This window comes from Anser anser (genome assembly GCF_964211835.1).
Source record: "Anser anser genome assembly, chromosome: 8".
NCBI classification, from domain to species: Eukaryota; Metazoa; Chordata; class Aves; order Anseriformes; family Anatidae; genus Anser; species Anser anser.
In genome coordinates, this window is record NC_139728.1 from 2,288,153 (window position 1) to 2,313,117 (window position 24,965).

At 40.4% G+C, this 24,965-nt stretch overlaps 1 protein-coding gene across 7 annotated transcripts in view; it reads right to left on the reverse strand.

Moving 5' to 3' along the window:
• Positions 1-24,965, reverse strand: part of DPYD (dihydropyrimidine dehydrogenase) — a 355,784-nt gene that overhangs the window by 319,852 nt on the left and 10,967 nt on the right. For 2 of the 7 annotated variants that reach the window (XM_083846245.1, XM_083846244.1), the window contains exons 1-2: positions 22,070-22,497; positions 2,867-2,977 (exon numbers count right to left, since the gene is read on the reverse strand). In XM_083846245.1, coding sequence (XP_083702371.1) covers positions 2,867-2,977; positions 22,070-22,108 — 150 coding nt within the window. In that variant the 5' untranslated portion in view covers positions 22,109-22,497. Of the gene's footprint in view, positions 1-2,866; positions 2,978-18,038; positions 18,116-22,069; positions 22,664-24,965 lie in introns of those variants that run through there. The other 5 variants (XM_083846247.1, XM_083846248.1, XM_083846246.1 and 2 more) reach the window with 4 other exon arrangements.

Genomic DNA, 24,965 nt, shown 5'->3' on the forward strand with positions numbered 1-24,965 from the left:
GCAGAGTAGGAGTTAAAATTTCACTTGTGTAATTATTCTGAAGAAATATTTAAGTCTGCCATCTGGAAGTATATTAGACATTACAAAGTCACTGTGTGTATGCCTCAGCAGATGTAGCTTTTGTTCAGAGTTTTGGAAGGCTGTTAATTTAATTAGTTCTGTATTTTCATACTCCCACCTTCCCTCCAACAGTAATTCTGCAAAGACAGCATTAGTCCAGTTTCAAAAGAATCCAAAACTAAAACCCAATTCCGATTTGAAGGAAATGCAAACAAGTGTACTTCCTCCTATGGACTTCCAATAGAGTTTGACCTGTTCATTAACAAGCCTATCAGTTACTGCCACTGGCGTTTTAGACCATAAGACAAAAAATATGCTCTATGTATTCTTTCCTACATCAGTTTTCTTCTTTTAAGAATGCTAGGAAAGGCTTCTATCACTTTGTTTTCACCTATTCATCAACAATGATTTGGAGAATATAAAAAGTTTCTCACTTTTTCCTAATGACCTTTATATAATAGGATACCAGACAAATGTTTAGGTTTGATTTTAGAGTTTTGTGGGGCTTCTCTGTCAGAATGATAAGCTGCATAGTAAATCTTGCACAGCAAAAATCAACTACATATTTCTAAGTAGAGAGAAGTTTGAGATTTATAAAAAGTAGGACCCTTACTGACCTAGAAATAAGGACTACTCTCTTACTATTTCTCCTGGCATTTTATGTTTCTTAGCACTTGCAAACTAAATGTGACATTTCTACCAGGCAATTCACATAATGTGATGAAGGTGTGTGATATACATACACAGATATAACATTTTGGTCATCTCTAAACTTTAACTCTGTAAGATGCAACATACAAACAGATGTCTGGCAGTGCAGGGTCCCAATGACACCACAGATCTCCATGCAATAATGCAGAATTCTAGGACCAGGTTGATTATTAGATTGCAAACCTATGCAAAAATATCATCCTGTGATATTTGAGGACATTTAGAAGATCTTTCAGTGGAAAATTCAGCTGAGGCACACAAACTAGCTATGAACTTGAAATCAGTTCTGTTTGCACAGCCCAACAATGTCAGGTCTTGGGACCCCAAGAACATTTGAGACACCATGAGGTACACGCAACTAGCAGCAGGAACGTGGGAAGAGAGACAGCTTCTGGAAAGCTATGCATTTTCACAATTAACTAGATAAACCTTCAAATACCAAAATGTTATGATTTGAATACAAAGATAAAATAGAGAAAGCTCAGAGATAATAGTGATCTTAAAGGCTAAAAGCTTTAGAAAACATGTATTAACACACTCATCAGTAAGATACATATGTGTATGCTATAATAGGAGCTTCAGCTAACTACAATAATTTCCAGTGGAACAGCTGAAAAGGTATCTGCCAGCCCTGCTACACGGATATCTAAGCCTCCTATCAAAGTTTCTGAAAACACAAGAGTTTACAGCCCAGTATTGATATCAGGATGCCTGAAAACTTAAGTATGTAAACTGTAGCTGTCCAGGAGCCGCTTACTGAGCAGCTCAACTACCTATGCCATATAGATGTACAGTTGTGGGCAGTAGCTGCATTAGACATCAAAATAAAGTCATCCCTGTTCTGAACAGACTGAAACTATATTAGTTTCCAGTTACTACAACAATATCTAAGCTAATAAATAAGAAAATAGAAGTGTCAGCTATAGTAAGAGAGATTCTTCTAATTGATGTACAAAGGAAACTATCATTAACAGAGTATCACTAGAATACTATGTCTACGCCCTGGGTTGCTCTTCCATGCAAATATTTGTTGGTCATACTGGATTCCTTAATTCTGAGAGAAACCGAGAAACTTCTATTAAAAAAATAAAAATGAAAATTTAGGTTCAATAGTTGACACTCTAGTTAGTGACAGAAGGTGTTTTGGTAACAGTATTAAAAGACACCATAACTCCGTACCCATGAGGGAAACATTTTACAGATGAAAAAGTAATACTCTACTTAGAAGTCCTCTGAATTTAGAGGATTATCTAACATAATCTGTAGGAGGATGGTAAAAACACTACAGACCTTCTAATCAGATGAGTGATCAAAGAGACAACAAAGTCTGATAGGTTTAGTCAAATATCACACAGACTAGGAATCTAAATATCTAGAAAGAAAAAGGCCATATTTAATGGTAGAAATATTGAAGATCATAGACAGTTTATAAGGAAAAATATATATTCTAAAAACATCTATTTCCTGAAAAATAAACACACACAAGTTAAAATCCATAATCATGTTTTAACCCCGGTTTTATGTATTTATTTATAATGTCTATACATGTTTATGTATATATAGTGTGTATATATATATGTAGCTATATATACACATACATATGTATATAAAATGTGTATTGTTTCCCTATTTCTGCACTGAAATAATAGTACCTTTAGAAGTCTCTGAAAAGATAGCAAAGTGCTACTCTACCCAGCATTACCCTTGGAAAATAAGAAACAAAAGGAGCAAGTGGGCAGCAGCCCTGCAGAGCACGTAAGAGGCAGCAGATGCTGGCTGCCCCAGGACAGTGGCCAGCCCTGAGCCAGATGTGATACTGACTGATACTTCAGACTAATCTGGCTCCATAACAAAAGGGGAACAAGTTGCACCAAGGACCTAGCAAATCACCAAAAAAGGAAAATGTATGGCATGTACTGGTTTTGAGGAAGTAAAACACTGCTTGCAAAGTAACTTTTCGTCTACAGGAACAGAACTGGGAGACAAAGTTGGTCACTGAACATGGGAAACTCAAACCTGAATTTCTCATACAACAGAGAATTTATTCTCAATAATTTCTTGCATATTCCAGATGCAATAATAAATGTCTACTTACTGAACAGCTTTTGTCAGAATTCCTTTTCCAATGCTTCTTGCCTTGTTTCTTCGCTGCAGTTGAATAAAGAGCTGCATGAGTCTGTGTTCGGGGATTTAAAGCCAGAAGATTCTGTAGAAAGAAAACAGAAAATACTAAATTTTAAATTAAAAGTTCCAAAAATAAGTTTGAAGACTCTTAAATCATACAACACTTTTTTACATTGTTACGCAAAACCAAAACAACTACAGTATTTTAGCATAACTTCATAGGAAATTGTTTAGATTTGTATTGTTCACAACACTTAGATTCTGAATATTTAAAGACATTTCTAGAATAGCTATAAATCAGTCTTACATCTAGCAGCCAGTCATCTCTATGATAAGTTTCCATTCCTAGATGTTTGTTATATACGACATATAGAAGCATGCTATTCTATTTCATTATAACACTCCAAGTAAAATTTGTAAAGTAAAGCAAAACAAGTAAAAATATTTTAAAGAACCCATGCTATTGTTAGATGTTTCACCACTTCAGTAAAAGCTCCAACTTCCCCCTCACAAGAACCTCCTTCTACACCTTAGTGACCTGATGAGTTAGCTTCACTACAAGTTAGCTTCCTTTCTCTTACAATGCTTTTATCTGGAAGGACACAAACAAATGTTTGGAATATAGCAGTACTTCTAAGTGACAGTTGGGTCTGAAGACCCATGCACAATGAGGTTCGTAAAGTCTTTCTTTGGAGTAGTGTAACTCAAAAAGTTAAATCAGCCTTTCAGAACCCAAGCTCTTCAAATTAAACAAATGACAGGTTTCTGTAGCAAAATTGACCTCAAGTCAAGGGGCAAGTTTGAACAGTATGCAAGTGACAGATTCAGACTCAGGTCTGCAATAGAGAATCAAAACAAGCACATTGTTGGTTTTAACTCCTGAAAATGGTTTTGCAAGTTTTCCTTTAAAAGACTCAACCTTAGCACTGTATTTCTCCACTGCAGTGAATAGGGTGTGCTTATTTTGTTACTATATGTCAAAGGTGTGTGAGACTGACACTGATGAACATGATCGATTATGGATATTATGTCAGGATGTTTCCTTATTTTAAAAGTCTGTTTGAATAGGTGATACGGATGAAAAAGTAACCCACTGTATGATTTTGTGTTGATGTTTATGGAGACTTTCTTTTTAAAGGGTCATGTTCTAATTAACTAATGCTCACTCTGAACTGATCAGCAATCACAAAGCATAAGAGAAATCTCACCTACTTGAGAACTCTAACTGCAGATAGCATAGTCCGATCTAGTAATTCCCATCTCATCTAAAGCACACAGAAAGAAAACCGAGGGGTACAACATTCAAAGAGGTAATCGACTACTTTGCAGCCTACGTGCTATTGACTTTCAGAAAGTGTTAGAGTGTGTAAAAAGATGCACCTCTGCAATTTCAGCAGTAAAGGCTCTGCTCCATTTCTGACTGTTCCCCAGCTGAATACCTCAGGCAAGATGTGGCAACCAACTGCATTCAGCAGTGTTTTATGCTAATTTGTTTAATTCTTAATTAAAACAGAGCAGGGACATTCACATAAGGGATGTCACTTACAGCATCTCAGTTGCTACATTGATTTCTCAAGCTGATCAAACTCAGTTGTCAGAGTGCATCTGACTCACTGTTGAGAGGTTGGTGAGTGCCCAAATCACCCAAACTGGACAGTAGGACCAGAATCACACACACCTCAGTGAGATTTTGCCTATCTTTTGTGATTGCTTAATGCAGTACTCTTGGCCATGAATATTATAATTATTTTAGCAAGCTCTGAAATGAATTGCAAATTTCTAGTAATAAACCGTAACAGATGTACTCCACTGGGTACAGCACCAGTTGGTTAAAAACGTGGAACAAATGGTGGGGCAAGCCAAGGACGGAAGAATCCCCATATGTTTGCTCCTATTGGAATTCTGCAACAGGAGTATAGTTCCAAGTGCAACAGTTGCAGAAATCCAAGAGGACTACATAGTCCAGTATGTCCCAGAACTAAATCTGAAACGAACTGGCACATTATTAATAACATACTAAACATACATACAATATAAAAATTGCTTATATTCCCACTAGCTAAATGATGTTCTACCTCCCTAAATCTTGGATTCTTGACCTAGGTGGCTGTTCTAGCTGGACGTCCCTGATGTTTAAAAATCTCTCAGAAGTTAACTGCTTTAATGACAAAGTTATGTAAATCACTATGGGGTCTTTTAAGCTTTCGGAAAGGAACACTAGTGAGGATGTTCATTTCAGTTCTCTGGGTGGCTTTCTGCAGCTCATAGCTGGTCAGATATTTAGCAAATTTAACAAATACATTCAGGTAGGTCAGCTAATAGAAAATTACTGAGAAGAGCATCCTAAAGGGACTGTTGCAACCAGCACTTAATACATGCACCTAGCTAAACACAAATTAAACACACTGGACGTGCAAGGAAGGAAATCTGAGACCCCTGATCTTCCAAACACAGTGGCCATCTAAACAGGGGGAGAACTCATTGGTGAGGATAATTATTTGGGCATCTGTGATCTCGGCTGTCCCAATCCCATGCTTATTCTGCTACATAAATTCTTGCTCTTGCCAGATGGGCCAATGTTTGATCTCTCCAGATGTTGAAAGGGCAATACTCAAGCTCCCAAATGGAAGTGGTGGCATATAGTGCATCACTTTTCAGAGTACTGTGAAGTCTGGACTTCACATTAAGATGCTGTTTGAACAGTAATTGAGAATCTATGAATTATATATTTAGTGTTTGCATAAATTGTTATATTTATTACACTAAAAACAAAGTAGGTATAAATCCATTAGCCTTAATGGCTGCTAATCTGAACATAATACTGTTGCATTTTTGTAGAAATCTATTTAGGTACTGTATTGATGGAGAAAGAAACAGGGCTGTAAATACCTAGAAATAAACTCAGTTTGTGTTGCATACACACTTTTGGTACAGCTGTACACCGCGCATAGTAGAGTTAAACGAGCAGCCTTGAACAACAGCAATGACTATGGGCACCAGCAAAGTATTGTATGTTTTTTCTTTATTTCCATGGATGAGTTAGAAGACTTCGCTTCAGGAAGAAAGCAAAGTGATCTGACTACAGAATACAAGTCAATATATATTGCAAATGACTCTTTCAAAATCCAACACCTTAAGAAATTCCTTTAATAATAATTGATGTCAATTATTTATTTTGTGTCTTTTACTAAACAGAGATTAAAAGCTAAAAAACAATAATTGTTTCATTTCCTAATACATTGTTTTATAGAAGAAAAGGAATTTGTTATGGATAATATATTTTAATTTAGGTTGCAAGTATATTGAAGTGCTATAAACTAGTCATATCTAGTGTACATGGAGAATGAGTGACAGGTTTAAATGATAGCTACAGTTTTAAATTTTGAGAACTTAGTGATAAATGGTTATGTTGATCTGCGCCAACGTGGCTTCTCAGAATAAACTTGCTGTAAGCTGCAGATGTTTACTGCTCAGCTTCTACTTGAGAGGCTACGATTAAGTCTACACAAAAAATATTGGGTCTAATCTTTGCTATCATCTATTAATGACAAGGCTGTAGAATTTTTTAAACCAACATGTTATATTACAGAGAGTAATTTATCAAGACTTTAGTATTACTCCAAGATAAGTGATTTCAAGGCAGTCATTCAGACTGCCTATAGGAACACATTCTGTAGCTGGGAGTCCTGTTTCTGACGCAGCATTTTCAGGTAAACCAAGACAGGTTTCATACGCGCTCTGCAGTGATCCTGCATAAATTTCTGGTATACGGAACCGCATTAATTTCATTTAAAACCATCACATCCATTTTACTCCCATCTCATAAAGCCACCATTTTAGTTGAAATCTTAAGAAGCTATTGCAATTAACTTTGACCTTTAATTAAATGCACATTCAACAAAATACAATATAAAGTTATGGAAGCACTGTTTATTAGTCACATATCAACACCAACAAGGGGCAGGGCAGGAAACGGGGGTTGTCTTCACAAGGATATTGTTTTGGTATGGCACTACAATTAAAAAAAGAAAACAGGCAACATTTTCCTACATTTTCACTGAACTTCCTATCTGAAGAATGGGGAAAAAAGGATTAAAAAGAGGAGAAAGCAAGGATTAATGAGAGAATAAGGAGGCCCAGGTTAAGCAGACATTTTCACAGGCAACAAGACATACTGAAAGTTTGAACAACTGAGCTGAGAACATACTGAGCTCTGCCATGAACAAACACTGTATAGCCATAGGCAGAATCTCCTTTTTATACTGTCTTAAGACAACATTCTGGTAACTATCATAATATTGCTTTTTTTTTTTTTCCTTTTGCTTTTGGAGTAGATTGCAGTCTTCCATAGAATGATGCCACCTCTGCTTCTGAGGCACACATCATCTTCTTACACCACCGTATTACACTACGGCAAAACGTCCTTCATGTTTCTTTCAAGATAACACATGAATCACATGAGGCTCTTCCATCTTCTAAAACCCATGTCCCAGGCTTTTAGCCTCTTCAATGGGCCAAATTCAGACAATGGTGTTAAGAAAAGTAAAGTAATATTTACATTGTTGATGGGACTGTTACTACCCTCAAGGCAGTCTTAAAGAAGCCCTGGGAGCCTAGCATGGTCTGCAAAATATGTGGAGTCACTCCCAGTTTTGAAAGTTTTCCTTTAAAGCACTAAACTTTGACATCTTCAGCATTTTTTTCAAATTAACAACCCTAGCAAGCTGTCCTAGTTACTTGGACCTTAGCGCTCATTTATAACAGGAAGTCTGGTTAAAAATTGAACACTGAAGATTACTCTGCCTCTGCAAGAACTCCTCCTGAAACCAATGAGTTGCACCAATAGTATTTAGTCCTTAGTGATCCTCATCTTTGCTACTGGTAGCTCAAAGGTAGAATAAGGATCAGAAAGACCCTCTGCAGGCTCTGTCAGGTTGCAGTACTGAAACTGCATATACTTACTGACAAAACAAAGTTGTTCTTTTCATGGATTCTGCCCACTTTCTCTAATTTGTTGGGAAGATTCTCAGTAACAGACCCAAATCCCCTGCTGAGGTTGACCACAGATCAATATACATACAGCCATAAGGAAGTTGCTGAAAATGCAACTGTTCACATACAGATTATGACTATGAGTATAAATGTGGTCCCATGTGTTGTTTGGTTTGTTTTAGCATACAACACATTTACCGAGTTCAGCCCCTGTAATACACAGATATCCTGTTTTACTCCAGTTGCTTCACAGATCATCCTTAGCTAAACTGCTTTATACATATCAATTGAAATTCAGGAGTAGGCTAGGCATGCTAGGGAATGCATGTGGAGAGCAATTTAACCCACCCCATTCCATTAATCTACCCAATTTCCTTAAAAAGAGTTGTAATCTCCCTCACAGCAAGTAACATTAAATGTATTGCAAGGTACATATGTTCACCAAGTGAGCATAATGAGAACATATTTATTTTTTCTAAGAGTAATGAGCATACTAAACAATTAATTTCAGAGCTTTGCAAGTGCTGATTCACTGACAGAAACAAGTACCTGGAGTTTTTCCCCTGTTATTTTCTTGTATATCTGAACGTGAAACTAATTTTATTAAGTGTTAGTCAAAGAACAAAGAACAAATACTTGTAATTTGAGTTTCCATGAGACTGGATGACCCAGAATAATGAGGATTGTTTAAGAATTGTGTCAGTTAACAAGATGACGACTAAGGGATGAACTCTGTCCATTAATATTTCATTTTGCATTACCTAGTTTACATTTTATTTTTCACATCTGCCAGGCCTTTTGGAAAGCTGCATGGAACACTAACAGTTAGATGCAGCTCTTCAAACATCATGTAAAGTCCTTAACAGTTACAAGTGGAAGATCCACTACCAAATAAGCATGAAGAAGTTCTAGTCCTAAAAATTATTCAAAATATTAAAAGATAATCAAGATTTTAAAAAATAAGTAGTCATGGTGTCATGTTTTCTAGAAGCTAGCTCTGTGTTATCTTTCATTATGGAAAGAATGTGGGAAAATGTTGTGAATGTCTCTATCCTACAATTATGTACCATACAATACCTCAAACTGATACTTGTGTTGAATGTGTATTTCCTTGCTGAAGGCCTGAACAAATGAGGAAAACTTTACAAGCAATTTATATAACTTGGTTTTATAACATATCTCAGTAAGTCATACAAAAATTTCAAAAATGAGAAAAAATGCACTTTCACAGTATTCAGACCTGATTTAATTGTGATGAAGGTCAGAGAAAGCTAGCTGAAATAGCAAATCACCACAAACTACATCAGAACAGCACGGTCAACCTGCAGACAATCACAAGTCTTGAATAAAAAATTATCCTAGACAGCATGGAACTGACCCAGGAAATCCCCCAGGATTTTTTAATTTATTTTATTTTTTTTGTTTTTATATTACTGGACATGTTTTCTTTTAAGACAAACAGTTGCATGTATGGGCAAAGGCACATGCTGACTGATCTCATTTATAGTATGATACATCAAAGTGTGGCAAGGTGCAATCCTCTCCTACCCCGGTAAATGAGGATAAACTCCTCAGGTAATCCTCCTCTCTGTCCATGCCCAAGAATCAACGATTTGCATTATGATGCATCAAATAAGAGTCCTCAAGGTCCAGAGTTAGACGACAGGGCTCCACTTCTGTGAATGGACAGGCAGCCTGCAACTAGGAAAGAAGCCAGCAAAGCAGCAGTCTTGCAGCCTCCTGTGAGCCAGAGAGGCTGAGAAATCAACAGACTGGAGGCTGATGCTGAACCCTGGTGAGTGTGGTGGTAGGGGGAGTTCAGCCACACCTGGGAGAAGTTCCAACTTTGAATCACAAAACTTCTTCTCTGAGCTGCACAAGCTCAAACACAAAAAAGAGCAAGAACTGGATGGCCAGAAGCAGATCAGAAGGGTAAGCACATTCTTGCTGTGCACTGATGGGTCACTGGTTTTAACGTAGTACTTACGTGCAACATTTTCATCTTTACACTTCTGAGTGGTTTTAGACTTCCCCATGTAACAGCCTGCTTCTATATAAGAATAAACACATTTCTGGCATCTTGCTTCCCTTACACAGCCTCTAGAATTTAGCGAGAGTAAAACTACTCTTTAGTCTGAAATAACATCAGAGCTTACTGTTATCCTAGAGGTGTAGTCCCAAACCCAGCATTAGATATTTAGAAAGCAGCGTTCCACAACAGTTTTATTGCTAGATTCGCATGGTCCTCAAGTGTCCCTGCATTATATAAATACTGTCTCTTAAATTGAGTAGTTTTCTAAATCACTTTGATAACTTAGAGAAGTCTTGCTTATGAAAATGCCTATATTAACATAAATGTGGTATACCTCATCCACTTTGTTATATAAGCAAAGTTAATTCTTTACTGATTAACAAAGAAGCAAAATTATACAGCCATAGGCACGGTTTACCTAATTTTGTTTACGCAATGTTAACTTTCGGATTAAGACCTTGATTCCTCTACCACAGCACTGCATTTATGCTAGGTATTACTGCACAATCTAAAAGGTTTATTAAAATGGGAAACATAAGTGTTACTTGCTTCCCATAGATAACAAACACTATTCTCTATTAGAAGAGCTCTGGGTGGTAAATTACTCCGCTGGAAACTCAGCATGCGACTTCCCTGACATAACTCATCTCTGCAGAAATGCCTTGACCCTCACAAGGAAAACTAAAGTGAATACTCACCCTCAGTGCTTAAAAGTTAAGTGTCCAGGTAGCACCCCACCATTCAGCAAGTTATTCATATGTTCAACATGAGCAAGTATACATTAAGAGCTACACAGCTTGAAGTGGGCTCAGCTCCACTATACCACAAGCTAAATTCTCCGCTCTGAGGTTTCTCCAGGAACACTTCGCCCTGTGATGAGACCACATTTTCAGACTATAACCCAAATAGCCTTCAACGTAGTGTGTTGTTTACCATACCAGACTCAGAGAAGGCATACCTGAGCATGGTTTTCATGGATTTACTAAAAGTTGAATTTGGTATTCTGTATTCACTTTATTGACTGGGGGGGGAGGGGGGAAGAATTTACTTACTGCCTTTAAAAATAGAAGGGTTTAAATTTTGGTGCAGTTATCCTTCTACACCTATATTTAACATTCTAATATATTTTTTTCTCCCAAACTGCATAGCTTTTAATCAACCATCTTATTGACTAAGTGCAAAAAAGCAGAGCAGCTCATGTCACAGCCAGCATCAGCTTCTTCACTGCTGTTACTTTAAAAACAGATACGTGTATGGTCTCCATGATATATGAAATTGAATGCACACAAGTTACAGCTCAAAATTTAAAGCTTCAGAAAATATTTACATTTATGTAAAAGGTATAACAGAAGTTTGTTGTTTCCTCGCCACCATATTTATCTATGCCACTTGCACATCAGATCGTGCAATTGCTCTTACCAAACAAGATTTGTAAATGATCACTTATATGGACCTCATTTTAAAGCTATCTCACAGTAAAAAGGATCATCATACACATACATTTACAACCCACTTCTATTTTTCTGCAAGATGACAAACTGAAAGAGAAGACAAACTTGTTTGCCTTTGTAAATAAACTTAGTGACAAAACGAAAAAAATAAGCCTTTGTATCCCAACAGTTGAATGCCTCAGACAAAACCTCCACTTTCCTGCAATTATAGGTGTTTTTTGGTTAAGCAAACAAACAAACTTGCATTGGAGATATGTCAGTTAATGAGAAGTGAATGCTCTACTGACTTTTGATCATAGGAGAGAAATTAGCATTGAAGTTATTACTGATTTAAGTTTAATCATTGGCAAAAACAGCAGAACTAATTTTGGCTGAGCAAAGCAATGTTCAGAAAATTTTGTTAAAGGTGATTTTCAAAGTCCAATAAATGAACCTGCAATGCAAGGATGCCAGTGACAATATATACCCAAAAGATCTAGTACATTCACTGCTTGAAATGCACATGATGAATTTTTGTATTTATTCCAAGAACATGCCAACTATATCTGTACTGACTTTTTAAATCTGTTATAACACTAAGAAGCAACAAGCAAAGTTACCTATGTGACTAATGAGCACCGTTCTTAAAAAAAAATATCAGTAGCAACTGTTTAATACAATGGTAAAACACAAAACTGACTATGAAACTACTGATTTTCTAGTAACTTTGTGCATACAAAGAGGAAACCTCCAGTCCCATGTTCCTGCCTTCCACTGACCAGGCTGGAAGACAAACCTGAATGAGGCTGAGCTGATTAGCTGTGCAGCTATGATTACAAAAACAAAGCAGAGCGCAGCTCTGACTAGGACACTGCTCCAGCACTAAAGGAGTTTTGACCCTGCTCTCACAGTTGCTTATACATTCTTCGTTAAGGGTTCATTGACTAAGTGCACACAAAAAATTATTCTGGGAGTTGAAAATGAGCTAGCTTTGGTTTTGTGCTTTTCTTTGGGCTCCTAAACCTTATTTCCTCACCTGGTGCCAAGATTTGGCAGCATGCAAGATACTCTGCCTTATTCAAGAGAGATCAAATACTCTACAGCCTTCAGAAAAACTATTTCTGATCATACCCTCCCAACTGAGGAGTTGGTCCTTCAGCAATCACTAATATTGGTTACTGCTACCATATCAAAATGATAACATTTTACTCAAACTGTAGTTTTTTTGAGGAGTTTTTTTTTTTTTTTTTCCTGTTCTGCATTTTTATCACCAGTGTTCTGGACCAGCTACTGTTGTGGTTATCTTGTTTGATTTTCTTTTCCTCCCATCTCTTTCGTCACTCTCACTTCCAACTGTTTTGGAAAACTATGTATGCTTACTAAAATCTTTAAAATTTTGAATTTTCAATTGGAACCGAAAGAAGGCAATATCAAGCATGGTTTTAAAATAGAAGGGGAATGACTAAGTCTGGGAACCACCTCTAAGCTTCCATCTCAAAATGTTCCTCGTTAACATGCACATGTGTAAGTTTGAGTGAATTTGCACAAGCTTATTTTGTCCCTCAGACTCTGAAGACCAATGATATTAACAGGGAGGGAGGAATGCCTCTAAAACTGATGAACAGATTTGTTAAGGCTGAAATCAGATTGTCCCTTCACTTGCAGATATATTCCAAAATATTACTCTACACACAATGCACAGATCCTCACAGCAATTACTGATAACATTCCTTTAGAGCTAGTACATAGACCTAAAATGACACACCAAGAAAGGCTAGCCGGCTTAAAGCACGTCAGTACTAAATCAAAGGCAAATTTGTTACTCAATCTCATTTCTGCCCTAAGCAGTAAGTGATAGAGTGCTTCTTCAATGCTGATTTAATTTACAATTAGAGTTTTCCTAAACACAATGGCTACACCCTATCTCACAAACCTCATTTCTAACCTTAACATGTGACATAATATGAAAACTGCTGACACAAATAATTGACTGCTTTATAATAAATAATACTAAGAACTTTTAAATGCCTCAAAAATCCATATTAAATCTACATTATTGATTTCAGAAAAGTTCATTTCATTTCCACAGCAATATTCCATGATCTGAACACTTAAAAAAATCACTTTTCTCAGTTTTAACTGTCATTGAAATATCCTTCATTTCAAAGATATCAAGAAATTATCACTATTCATTTTCAATACAAAGCCTCTTACATTTCAGCTGTCATTTTCAAAAAATCATACTGAAAATAGTGTTTCTAAGCAGAGTTCAGTTGCAGCGTAATAAGTAATAATTTCATCAATTAGCAGTATTCAGCATCCACTGAGAGTTCTCTCACTATTATTTTATTCATAGAGTCCTTTGTGGAAGTAGCATACTAAAAAGATCCATTTATCCTTCAAGGTTTTTCATAAATGTGTCATACATCTTAGAAAACAATTGGTTATTATTCTCGTTCAATCTAAATAACTATAATAACTTCCAGGTGTAAAGCCTCTTTTTATACTTCCAATCTTCTTTACTCACATTATGGATCTACATTTTTAATAACCTATTCTAACACTTCTACCCACTTTTACACACGCATTCTGGAGTTTTGCATGGATGCTAGACATGCCTGGAAGGGAGGGTAGCTGGCTTATTGGTAAGAGCAGAATAGAACTGGGTTTCACATAATGCCCTTCAGAATCAAGGCAAAAACAAGCATTTTATAATAAGCTAGATACTAGCATAGATGCTAACGGTGCAAAGGCTGCAAAGGAAAATGCTGCAGTTGTTAAATTCCCCAATAGCTTGCTTGCAGTCTTGTGAATTAGAGTCTATTTTATTTTTCCTTCCCTCTAGATCCCTCCACCTATTTATCAGACCATTTCTTCTCACCCACAAGGACGTGTCCTGGCTTCTGTCCTTTCACCTCAAGGCTGCAAAATGCTCCCTTCAGAGCACAACATCATCACTCCTTAATCAGCTCACAGAGATGTGACTGAGCAGCATGAAGGCCCCTCTCATAGCTGGAAAAGAGCCCTGTGCAGAGCACACAGCACAACCAAACACCCCTGTCCTTGAAAGAGCAGCCCAGGTTTCTGAGGTGCACCTCCTGCACATCAGCCTGCTGCTTCCTCTCCAGGTCGGTCAGGCGTTGGGGTGACCGAGGGAACACCGACCAGGAGAGTTCATTTCAACAGAAGACTCAATTTAAGTAAGGCCTGAGAGCACACCTAACAAAGTCACAAGACGGAACCAAGGAAAAGTGCACAGTAATGTATTAATACATGAGGTACCACAACCTATCTATCCAAAAATGGTGGAGTCCAGTCTCCATAATAAATACAAAGCGAATGACACTGCTCATATGACTAATACTTGAAAGAAGAACATCATTAAGAAGGAGAGATTAACTAAAATAAAACTATCAATGCAGCTTTCAGTTTTTACACCTCATTTCCACATTTTCAAAGTGGTGTGCACAAGTATATCTTTTAAAAACTGCATACACTACCAAGATGTGCGTCAATCAGACAGTTTGGCTGCCTGGACAGTTCTCTCTTTAATTATGTATATAATTGTTTTTTTAACCTGAAATGAAAGTGTTGGAATGCACCATGATAGCCTTTAACTGATGACTACCATCCCATCTAAATGGAAATATTTAGATTCAACATCCAGATATTTTTTAATTAGCTTTCAGATGAAGTCACAGTCAAGCATGTCTGCCTTCTACCATTCACAGTGCTGGTGTCAAGTTGAACTGGAAAGGCCAACCATTTCAATGAACTAAAAGAAACGCAATTTTAAGGTCAAGTCACTTGTAACACTTCAGGCAGCAAATGTCACACTGGAAGTAAAATTGAACCTTGACTTGAGCAGAGATGAAAGACTTGGTATTTCAACGACTTCATTGTGTTTATCACCTTAAATTTACAAATAAAACACTGTCATCACATATAGTAATATTTATCATGTTAATAAAGCTTTCTCAAGCTATATGTGTAAATACTGGAAACATTTTTAAAAAACAAAACACTTTCATAAGCAGGCTTAACCTAATTTCAAATCATGAAATTTCTGCAAGACTTAAAAATACTCAAAATTCCACATTGACTTAGTCAGGCATTTCTGGCCATGGTAAGAGACCAGATGTTTCGCAAAACGGTCAAAGTATTATGACAGAGGGCAGAAGTGAAACTGCCCAGCCTGGTCCACAGCATGAAAAAATGCATGGTTTGCTCTGTTTGTTCTGAAACTACACATCACAGGCCTGGAAGTGCTCCTCCCCGCCCCCAGCCCGAGCCGTGCTACCCAAGCACTTCCCACTTCCAGTTTCCAACTCTACAGCTGTGAGACATGGTGAGCGTCCAGCACCCTCGCTACACCAGGGATACGGTGACACCTGAGGGAGTTAAAGCTCCTCCTGCCTTTGACTAACACCTATCACTGTCTAATACGGACCCTTCATTTACCCTAAACCCTTCACAAACACACCTATTGGCTTGATACAGACAAGCTATTCATTCAGATGATGGCATTTCCATGGGAATAAACCCCCACTATGTTGTAAATCAGTCTTGGATGGTTAGTCAGGGATTTCTATGTGTCAGAACTACATCACAAAGACTCTTATATTCCTCCTCCTTGCAAGGAGAACAGGGTTGATCCCTACGGTGTAAATCTGGGCTGAGAACAACCTAACTGCCTAATAGCTTATCATTAGGATAACACCAAGAAAAAAAAATCCTATACATATCATGACCTAAACAGTCACAAAACATACTTGCTTTGGCATTTCAGCCTCAGAGTCTATTCTGTTTTTTGGTGATGGTGGCATTTTTTCCCAATATTTAAAGAAAATTGCCCGCTTGAATCCTACGTTCTTTGTTATCTGCAACAGCAAAAATGATGTGGGCATCTCCTATAGCTGTACCAGTCCATGAGCAGAAAAAAGGGAATTTAAAGTAAAGCTTAAGACCCAGTCTGAACCACCTGGACAATTTTAATGCAAAATATTTTTCTTATTTCCTAAAAAAAACATTATCATAAGAAAACCAGACAGTTTATTTCTTCTACTTACTCCTTTAACTTCTTTCTTCCCCAGTCCCAAACTGACCTGGATATATCTGACATTTATTTATTTACATTTTTAATTATGGCATCACATTTGAGCTGCATACAGACCAAGACAACAAAACGCCCACCAAGATCTGCACAGCCGATCTCTGTTGTCATTTTCCAAACTGATGCTCTCCATGCGTAAGGACGCCAGAGATTTACGCCGTGCTGATCTGCAAGAAGAATTCTGCCCTTCGTATACCAATGATAGCAAGTGAAAATTAAAGGAATTTGAATAACATGCCCACACAAATGCCACTCTCTGAGCCTCTGATAAGACATTTACAGCCAAAGGTTTCCTAATCCCAAATGTTTGATTTCCTTGCCAAATCACATACTTGCTGAAGTCTCATATAAAGGCACAAATCCTGCTCTTCACAAAGGCGACAGCACAGGGCAGGGAGCAGCGTGTGTAACACTGTACTGATGAAATAAAAAAGGAATAGAAATCATATGCTAATAAGAGGAGGGAGGTTGCCAGGCAACCAGGGAGGGAGAGAAAGCTGGTTTTGATGTGAACTCTGTTCTGCCAAAGGGCTAGCAAAGCCAGAACACACGGGGCACAACCAACCCGGCTTGTCTGCAGCCACCAGCAATTCCAGCTTTTCTCAACATTTTAAGTAGAAGCCTGTCCTCAAATTGGTGCCAGCTATGTTTGTGCTTCATGTGTCATTTTATTGACATGGACAAAGTGGCATAGGATAGGATGGACAGTAGATTGACACGTACATTGGAAACAAAGCAGCACGTGCCTTTGACTAACACCAATTACACCAGGCACACGTACCAGCTCGCAGGACAAAGGCAGCTGTGCACCCTTGGTCCAAGGGAAATCCCACTCCGCCAGGCACAGCCACACCTCCGAACTTCACCAAAAACTACACAAGTTCTGCCCTGCTGTGAAAACTGTACCCTTCAAATGCCTCTCCAAAGAGCATCCCGCACCACGGCAGTCCTGGCATGTGACAGACAAAATCCTGCCCCACACACCTCAGAGCCCTGTGCCAACATGTAGTTCCTCTACCTTAAATGATGCAACAGCTGGGCATGGTTAAACTAAACACTGGAAAGAGTAACATTCAAGTCCAGTCTACAACAAAGTCATCAAGAAGTCCGTTCACCTAACAAAAGGGAAAATTAATTTCAGTTTCTTTTTGTTTTCAGAACCAATCACTGCAGCGACAACTGTCACAAGTCTTGTAATAGCTGGTGTTTCCCATGAATCTCAGCCATGAGAAACGGTGAGAGCAGCAGGTCTTTTTTTCAAGGACTCTCTTATGATCTTCTTACAAAGAGTAAATTAAAAAAAAAAATGGGAAAGGAAAGTTTATTTCATGAGTAACATTAAAATTCAAAGGCCAAATAAAAATGAAAAGCACAAGAGCTGTTTTTTGTGGTTTGTTTGTTTTTTTTTTTTCTTTTAATATCATTACTTTGGAGGGCTTGACTGAATTTCAGTGCTAAAATTTAGCAGACTCTGCAGTGGAGACAAGACTTTACACAACTCTTTGAACATCAACAGGATTTGAACATACAACATGAAAAGACAAATCTCATACAGAAGACTTTCCATCCTACTTACCAGACCAAGTTTTAACCTTGAGAGCAGATCTTGTTCATTTCTCCAAGACTGACATTGTAACCATGGTCTACAATCTCCTATGAGTACATAGTAATCATGCTGTAATTACTGTTCTACTCAGCTAAGAGGTTACTACAACAAAACCACTAAAATGACAGAAGAGCACTTTTGTTTGATCAATTTCTCTGAAGTGAAATGGGGAGTTTTGTTTCCTCACTGAACACTCATCAAATGACCCTAAGCAGACAGAGCTATCAGGCTGGGACTGCCATCTGATCATCATACCCAGCTACAAAGCATTTACTTAAAAAAATAATTCTGCACATTAAAACTTCATTATGGAACTTCAAACAAATAGTGGGTATCTAACACAGAGAGAAACTGTAACAGTTGGGGCTTTTTAAATAAAAGTTTGGCCTAGATGAAAGAAAGCTAGCTTCAGCTATTTATTCACAGAACCTTTTCCTGACAGTTTTCAGAGCCATGTTGACTAGTAGGATTCCCTATCTTACAGAAGGTTTCCTTCCCCCCCCCCCCCTTTTTTTTCCTGTCCTTGCCCTACCTCCCAGGACACCAGGCTTAGCTCTCAGCTGTACCTTCACACCTTCGCTACATGCAGCCTTTTCACCCAGTTCATTTGTACTGGGAGAAGAATAAACCTGACAAGAGAAACTTGCCTAACTTGCTCTCATAGCCCATGCTTTCCAGCACTCACTAAGGTAAATATCCCAGAGAAAGAACCTTCACTGCTGTCAAATCTGCTATGTTTACAACCTACAGTAGCCACACTACTTAAATAAAGTCTTATTCCCCAGTGTACCGGAGCTGAGGCGTGCTGCCCTCAGCGATAGGCCCGAACAGGCCGCAGCCTCATTCCACCTTCATCAGCGGCCTTCACCTTGCTGCTGACCAAACTAAAACCTACATGAATATGCCTGCAGCGCACTCAGGAACTCCTGAAGCTGCCTGTGTCCTTCCTAAAGTCAGCACCCACCAGGCATAGCCTGGCCCTGAAGAAACCATCCCTTTCACGCGAAAGCTGATGTATTTTCTACAGCTTTTGTCCATAATGAGCAACAACAACTCATTTATACCTACAGATTACACCACCACAGAGAAGGTGGTGGTCATTGAAGCAAGAATTACAGCAAATGTCAGCTCAAACATAAAACCAAATAAAGCTACATGGATGAATTCTATAACAACTTTTCAAACAAAAAGTGCTAATTTTCCTGTTGGTGTTCTAGGTTTGTGATGACAGTGTGGCAAAGTTATTTCTACTCTGGTGAAAAGCAGCCCTCTCCAAGGGAGGCTGGCAGTCCTCCTTACTCTTTCTGTCTGTGCAGCAGTTGACAAAGATGTAGGAAGGTATCCAGCAACCAACCATCAACAGATGAGAGGACCAAAGGGACCACAGAGACACTGAGGCCTGCCAGCCATGCAAGCAGAGCAGGTGGTTATTACCCAGGGGGACATTGCTATGCACTCTGCTCTAAAATGTCTGGGACTGATCTCAAAATGCTAGTTATTTTGACAGTTCTGGACTTTGATGGGAATGCAGTCAGAAGAACATACACAGTTGTGTCATCTTGCGTGAACTCAAGAAACCAAATTAAGATTCAAATGAATTAAGATTCTATTCAACATTTCACAGTTTAGCGATTCATTAATTCTTGAGTACTTGATCTGACACTTTAATTCTTTAAAAAACCCTAAAGTTTGCAAGAGAAATAATTATGAATGGTTTACATACATTCATATTAAAGAAATTGATTAATAAAAAAAAGGAATGATTTCTTTTCCAGAGTATTCTTGAAAGAGGTATATGTATGAGGTTCATAAATAATATCTGGAGTATTTACAAATACCAACAAAAAAATAAAGTGTTTGGGTTTTGTGAGTTTGTCTGTTCACTGTTTCTGTTTTAACTAACATTTCCTGGAAAAGACCTTATATTTAATCACAAAAGCTCCTAGTTCCCCTCAATGCAGAAGTAGACTTTTAGAACAATAGCATCTGTGTGATTTTTTTCATCTCCTTTAGTAAGACAGTGCTACGGCTAAGCCGACCACGGCGGATGAGATTCCTTGGGGACAACTTCCTGGATATTTTTTTTTTTTTTTTTAAATTTGAGAACTGGCTGTGACTTTAGCAGATCCTAGCATAGATTCTTGGCTCCTTTTTAACCAACGACATCAGTTTTTCATATGGCATTAGCTATCTAAATGAATTATAAAGCAGAATCAGCACTCCAAAGGTCACATTTAATCTTTTAATTATATGAACTATGTTGTGTGAGAGGCCAACCATTGAGATAAATATTCTTAGAAATCTGGTTGTTGAGCAGAGAAGTGCATCAATGTGAGCCCTAGGAGCATAACTTGGATGTTTTGGTCACTTTCTTGGCTGCAGTATAAAAACTGAACAGAGGATTTTATGAAAATTATTTCTCTACAGTGAGATAGGCTTAGCAAATATGCACTTTCCCTACTTCAAATATAAAAATAAAATACATTTCAATGGAAAATACACTACATTCTTTTTTTCCCCAGAAGAAGTCAAATGGGGGAGGGTGGGGGGAGCTGCAATTAGACTATCAGTAATTATTGATGTATCCATCTGGGAGACAAATCATAGTTACTAAATTTAGTCAAACAGATGGGGAAATGACAATATATTTGGTTAGAAGTAGCCTGCCTTTATTTTCTTGCTAATTTCAATGAGCATTGCAAACGAAAGTGACACAGGAAGATACTGAGGAAAGTTTGCATTTGCAACCTGAGAACAATGCAAACACTAGTCTGTTTCAAAATCCACCTTCCCTATCACGTAGTGCTGCTGCTGCTACCAACACGTGGCCCCACAACACCACTTTGTTCTTTGGATGAGTCATACTTACCCACAAATGCAAAACAATACTCCCAGAAATAGCGTGTTAAAAAAAAAAATAAATAAATGAGCGAAGTACTCAAAAGCCTTTACTGTTGAAATCAAACTTTTGTAATAAAAAATGAACTTCAACACTTAAGGAAAAATCCCAGGTCTGCCACCCTGAAAACCCTGAGCCGATAAAACAGACAGTACCCATTCCCTGACACAGCGCCTCCCTAATTTCCAGGAGGACTTGGACAAGTTTGTTCTTCCCGTCCGTTCCACAGTTCAGTTTTGTCAGTGTCTGTAAGACCATTTCTGGCCATTAGTCACGGTTTGAGGAGCAGCTGGGTTAGGACAGGGAGCGGGCACAAGAACTGCTAACAGGAGTCAGCCCACTGCTGCGTGTGCCGGTCCCTCCGTGAGCTGCGGCTGCTCCCCCAGACCTGGTGCTTCAACCTGCACGGCATGCCACGGCAACAAGTTGCGCCGGGCTGGAGAGAAACCTCGAGGTGAGTCGGTGCGCTGCCACTTGGTCCTCCTGGACTCCCCAAAGCCGCTGAAACTTACAGCCAGGCAGGGCCGGGCCGAAGCCGCCCCATGTCGCCACCGGCCGCGGCAGCGGCACAGCGCAGGTGACAGCGGTCACCGCTGAGCCTGGCCAAAAGCCCCAGGGCCGGGGGCGCTGACAGCCGCTGGCAGCGAGGGCGCTGCCGGGGGGCGAAGCCGAGGCCGCCCCCTGCGCCCAGCTGGGCCCCCCCGAAGCCTCCTCAGCATCCCCCGAGCTGCTCCGCCCCGCTGGGACCCTGCCCGGGCGGCGGGGCTGGGGCTGACCCCGTCCCGGGGACACGGGGCTCGGCCGAGCTGGAGGGGAGGGATGGGGAGGGGAACGGAGGCCCGGGGGCGGCGAGGAGGAGGGGAGACACCGCCCCCACACGCCCCTCTCCGGGGCGACGCCTGGGAGCCTCTCGCAGCCCCAAGCGGCTCCCGGAAGGGACGCCGGCCCCCGGACAAGGGCCAAGGCTGCCCGGTGCCGGGGCTGCCCTCGGGGCACGGCGGCGCGGAGCCCCCGGCCGCCGCAGCCAAAACTTTGCCGGGCGCCGCCGCCGGGCTGAGCCCCCTCCCCGCCAGCCGCACGTCCCGGCGGGACGAGTGGGTACCTCAATGTCCACCGGGTCCCGGCTCAGCACCCGAGCCATGGTGTCCGCACCGCCACCGCCTTCCCCCGGCTCCCCGCAGTCCCGGAGTGGAGCGGAGCGCGGGAGGAGGCGGAGCCGCCAGCCCGGCCTGCAACGCCCAAGTGGGCGGGCGCCCCCCGCCGGGCCCGGGGCCGCCCGGAGGGGTCACGGAGCGGCCCGAGGGGAACCCGCCGCGGGCCCGTAGCCCCGGCCCGGCCCGACCCTGCCGCCACGCACCAGGGCTCGGCCCCCAGGCACAGCCCTGCCGCCCTCGGAAGGGAAGCGGAGACGCCGCTAGTCTCCTGCCGCTAGTTTCTCCCCAGGGCCTCCTCCCTGAGGAGACTTGAAAACGCCGCGAGCCAGCGCCACGGCCAGCAGCACCGCTCAGGGACTCGGCTCCCCAAGGCGACCCAGGTGCAGAGGCAGGGCGCTTTTTGGCATGGGGCACAAACCTGCCCCCTCGGTGGCGGTGCTGACCCAGGTTGTCCCCGAAGCTCCTCAGGGGAACCTCAGCCTTCCCTCAGCCCCCCTGCTCCCCTGCCAGAGGGAGCGCCCCAAAGGACGGCAGCCAGGTGCTGCGCTCTCTGAAGTCTCCTCTCTCTCAGAGAATGATTGTTTAACACCACAAAGACAATATTTACCATATCTTTGAAACAAACATTCCCACTGCAACATATATACAAAGAAGTCTGTAATTGCTACCTTAAGACAGCAAAAGCAAGTGTTCTCCCTTTGGGAAAACAAGAACACTCAGCAGATCACAGCATCAGTTTCTAGACAGCACTTTCAGGTAGCCCTACCTATGATCCCCAAAAGTACTTTAGAGCTTTTCTCTCCATTTCACAAGAATACAGGAGTTTCAATTACAACCAGTCTTTGATTTTCTTATTTGCAGGTCAAGCAATTTCTTGAATTCTTTCTCTCCCTTCTCCAAAGAGAATTATGGATCTGGCCCTCAGCATGCTTTTTTACAATACTCATTTTATCCAGTTAGCTCTCAAACCTACCCTTCTTTATTATAGTATGAAAAGGATTATTATTTTTTTTTTTTAAGAGTTTTCCATTCTTATTTGCTTTATAAAAAAAGAAGACTGAAAAGGTGTAAGTAGCTTTGACACTCGTGTCCCTTTGGGTGCAACAGAAAACAGCTTTGCCTTTCCTCTTTCTTTCATGTCTCTTGAGAGAACGCCTCTCTCAGAAGAGCGTGGATTTTTTTTCCTAATTATATTTTATTTCTTTCTATCTCCATAAATGAGCATTTTTGAGATGCCCAGTGGAGACTGTTTACCTTGTAAGATGTGGAGAAGTAAGGTTGTGGTCTTTTGTGTCTCAAGTGAAAGCTCTTTCCTCAAGTCTCTTCCAGCACTATCATGTAACAATTCTTGCTGATTACAATCACCCATGCAAAGTAGTTAAACTGTTGGCAAGAAAATCAGAAGCAGTGTCCCCTGCATTGCTGAGAACTTATTTGTAACATTTCATTTATATCAACTTTGCTGAGTGGCTCAGTGGTCTCTGGTGCTAGCTAGCTTCCTCAGTGTGTTTGCTCCTGACCTACAGCAGTATTTGGGCAGCTATACAAGTGTATTAGGCCCATGAGTCATTTTCATGAGGAGTATTTTCAGATATAGGAAAATACACTGCTTTGTGTCCAACTGTCTACAGCTCACGTTTGCAAACATTTCTTCTAAATACACAGCTATATTAGAAGAGACTAGCAGCAGCCACTGGACTCTAGTTATCCTATGCCCTGCCAGGTTTTAAGCTGTTATGAATAACACCCTTTTGAGAAGCCTTCACTTCTTTGGGTAGATATCACAGCCATTTTCTCTTTAGCTTGCAGGTTAGAAGTCCTCCATTACTCCCATGTTACCTACCAAGTCAAGTGGACCTGGCACCTGTAAGATTGCTGCCCTGTTGAACAGTAACATTTAAATGTCACAGAAGTAGCTTTTTCCCCCCTCCAAATGAAGCAGGGGTTATTTGCCAGTGAGTACAGGGTTAGAGAAATGGATTCGGAGATCTATCCGTACACCTGCCTAACCTCACATTTTGCAGTTCTTGTATACCCTCCCACACATTTCTCCTGGCCTATCTGTAAGCCATGGCAGGCAGCCAGCCCGTGTCAGGCTGCTGCAGGTGCCAGCTCCCCCCAGCAGCTCTGGAAGGCTGGCCTTCCCTTGGATCACTCTTGTGATCTCTGGATTCGCAACTCTGGCAAATAATGCTCTTATCAGCACTGAGCATCTATACAGCTGAACTTTGTTTCAGGAAATAAACGAGCAGAAAAATGGAGGCATGCACAACATCCATCAGAATACAAGTATTCCCACTTTCCTAAAGCATAAGTTATAAGAAATTTTGAGAAGTGTTACACAGCTTAATATAGCTCGGGCTTTTTCCTGGAGTGCTAAGACTCTGTTTTCCCCTTCCCCTACCCCGGCAGGGCTTTGAATGCGTCAGAAAGAGCATAGGTGCTGAAGACCTAACTTTCACTTCTGGCATGAAATGCTGTTGATGCCTGGTTGAGTTACAGGCTTTTGAAAATTGCCATAAACCTTTTGTTCCTTGTGCTCTTCAGGTAAAAGTTGTTCACATGCCAAAGAAATAATTGCACGTGAACTTTCTCAGAAAGCCTTCAGGCAGTCACTGCCACCACAGCAGCAACCTCCTGGTGTGGGGAATGGCTGTCTTGCTGGAAGGGCAGAGCAGCCAGCAGTGAGCAAGGCCATGCCCTTCAAACTCAGATGGTTCCAGGAACACAGCCTGCAATCTAAAACAAGAGGTTCCTCCTCCATCAACTGCAGTAGTTAATCTGCAAGTTTAAAGGCTAAACTGTAGCTCTGAAAGTTCAGCATTCAAATTCTGGCAGTGATCT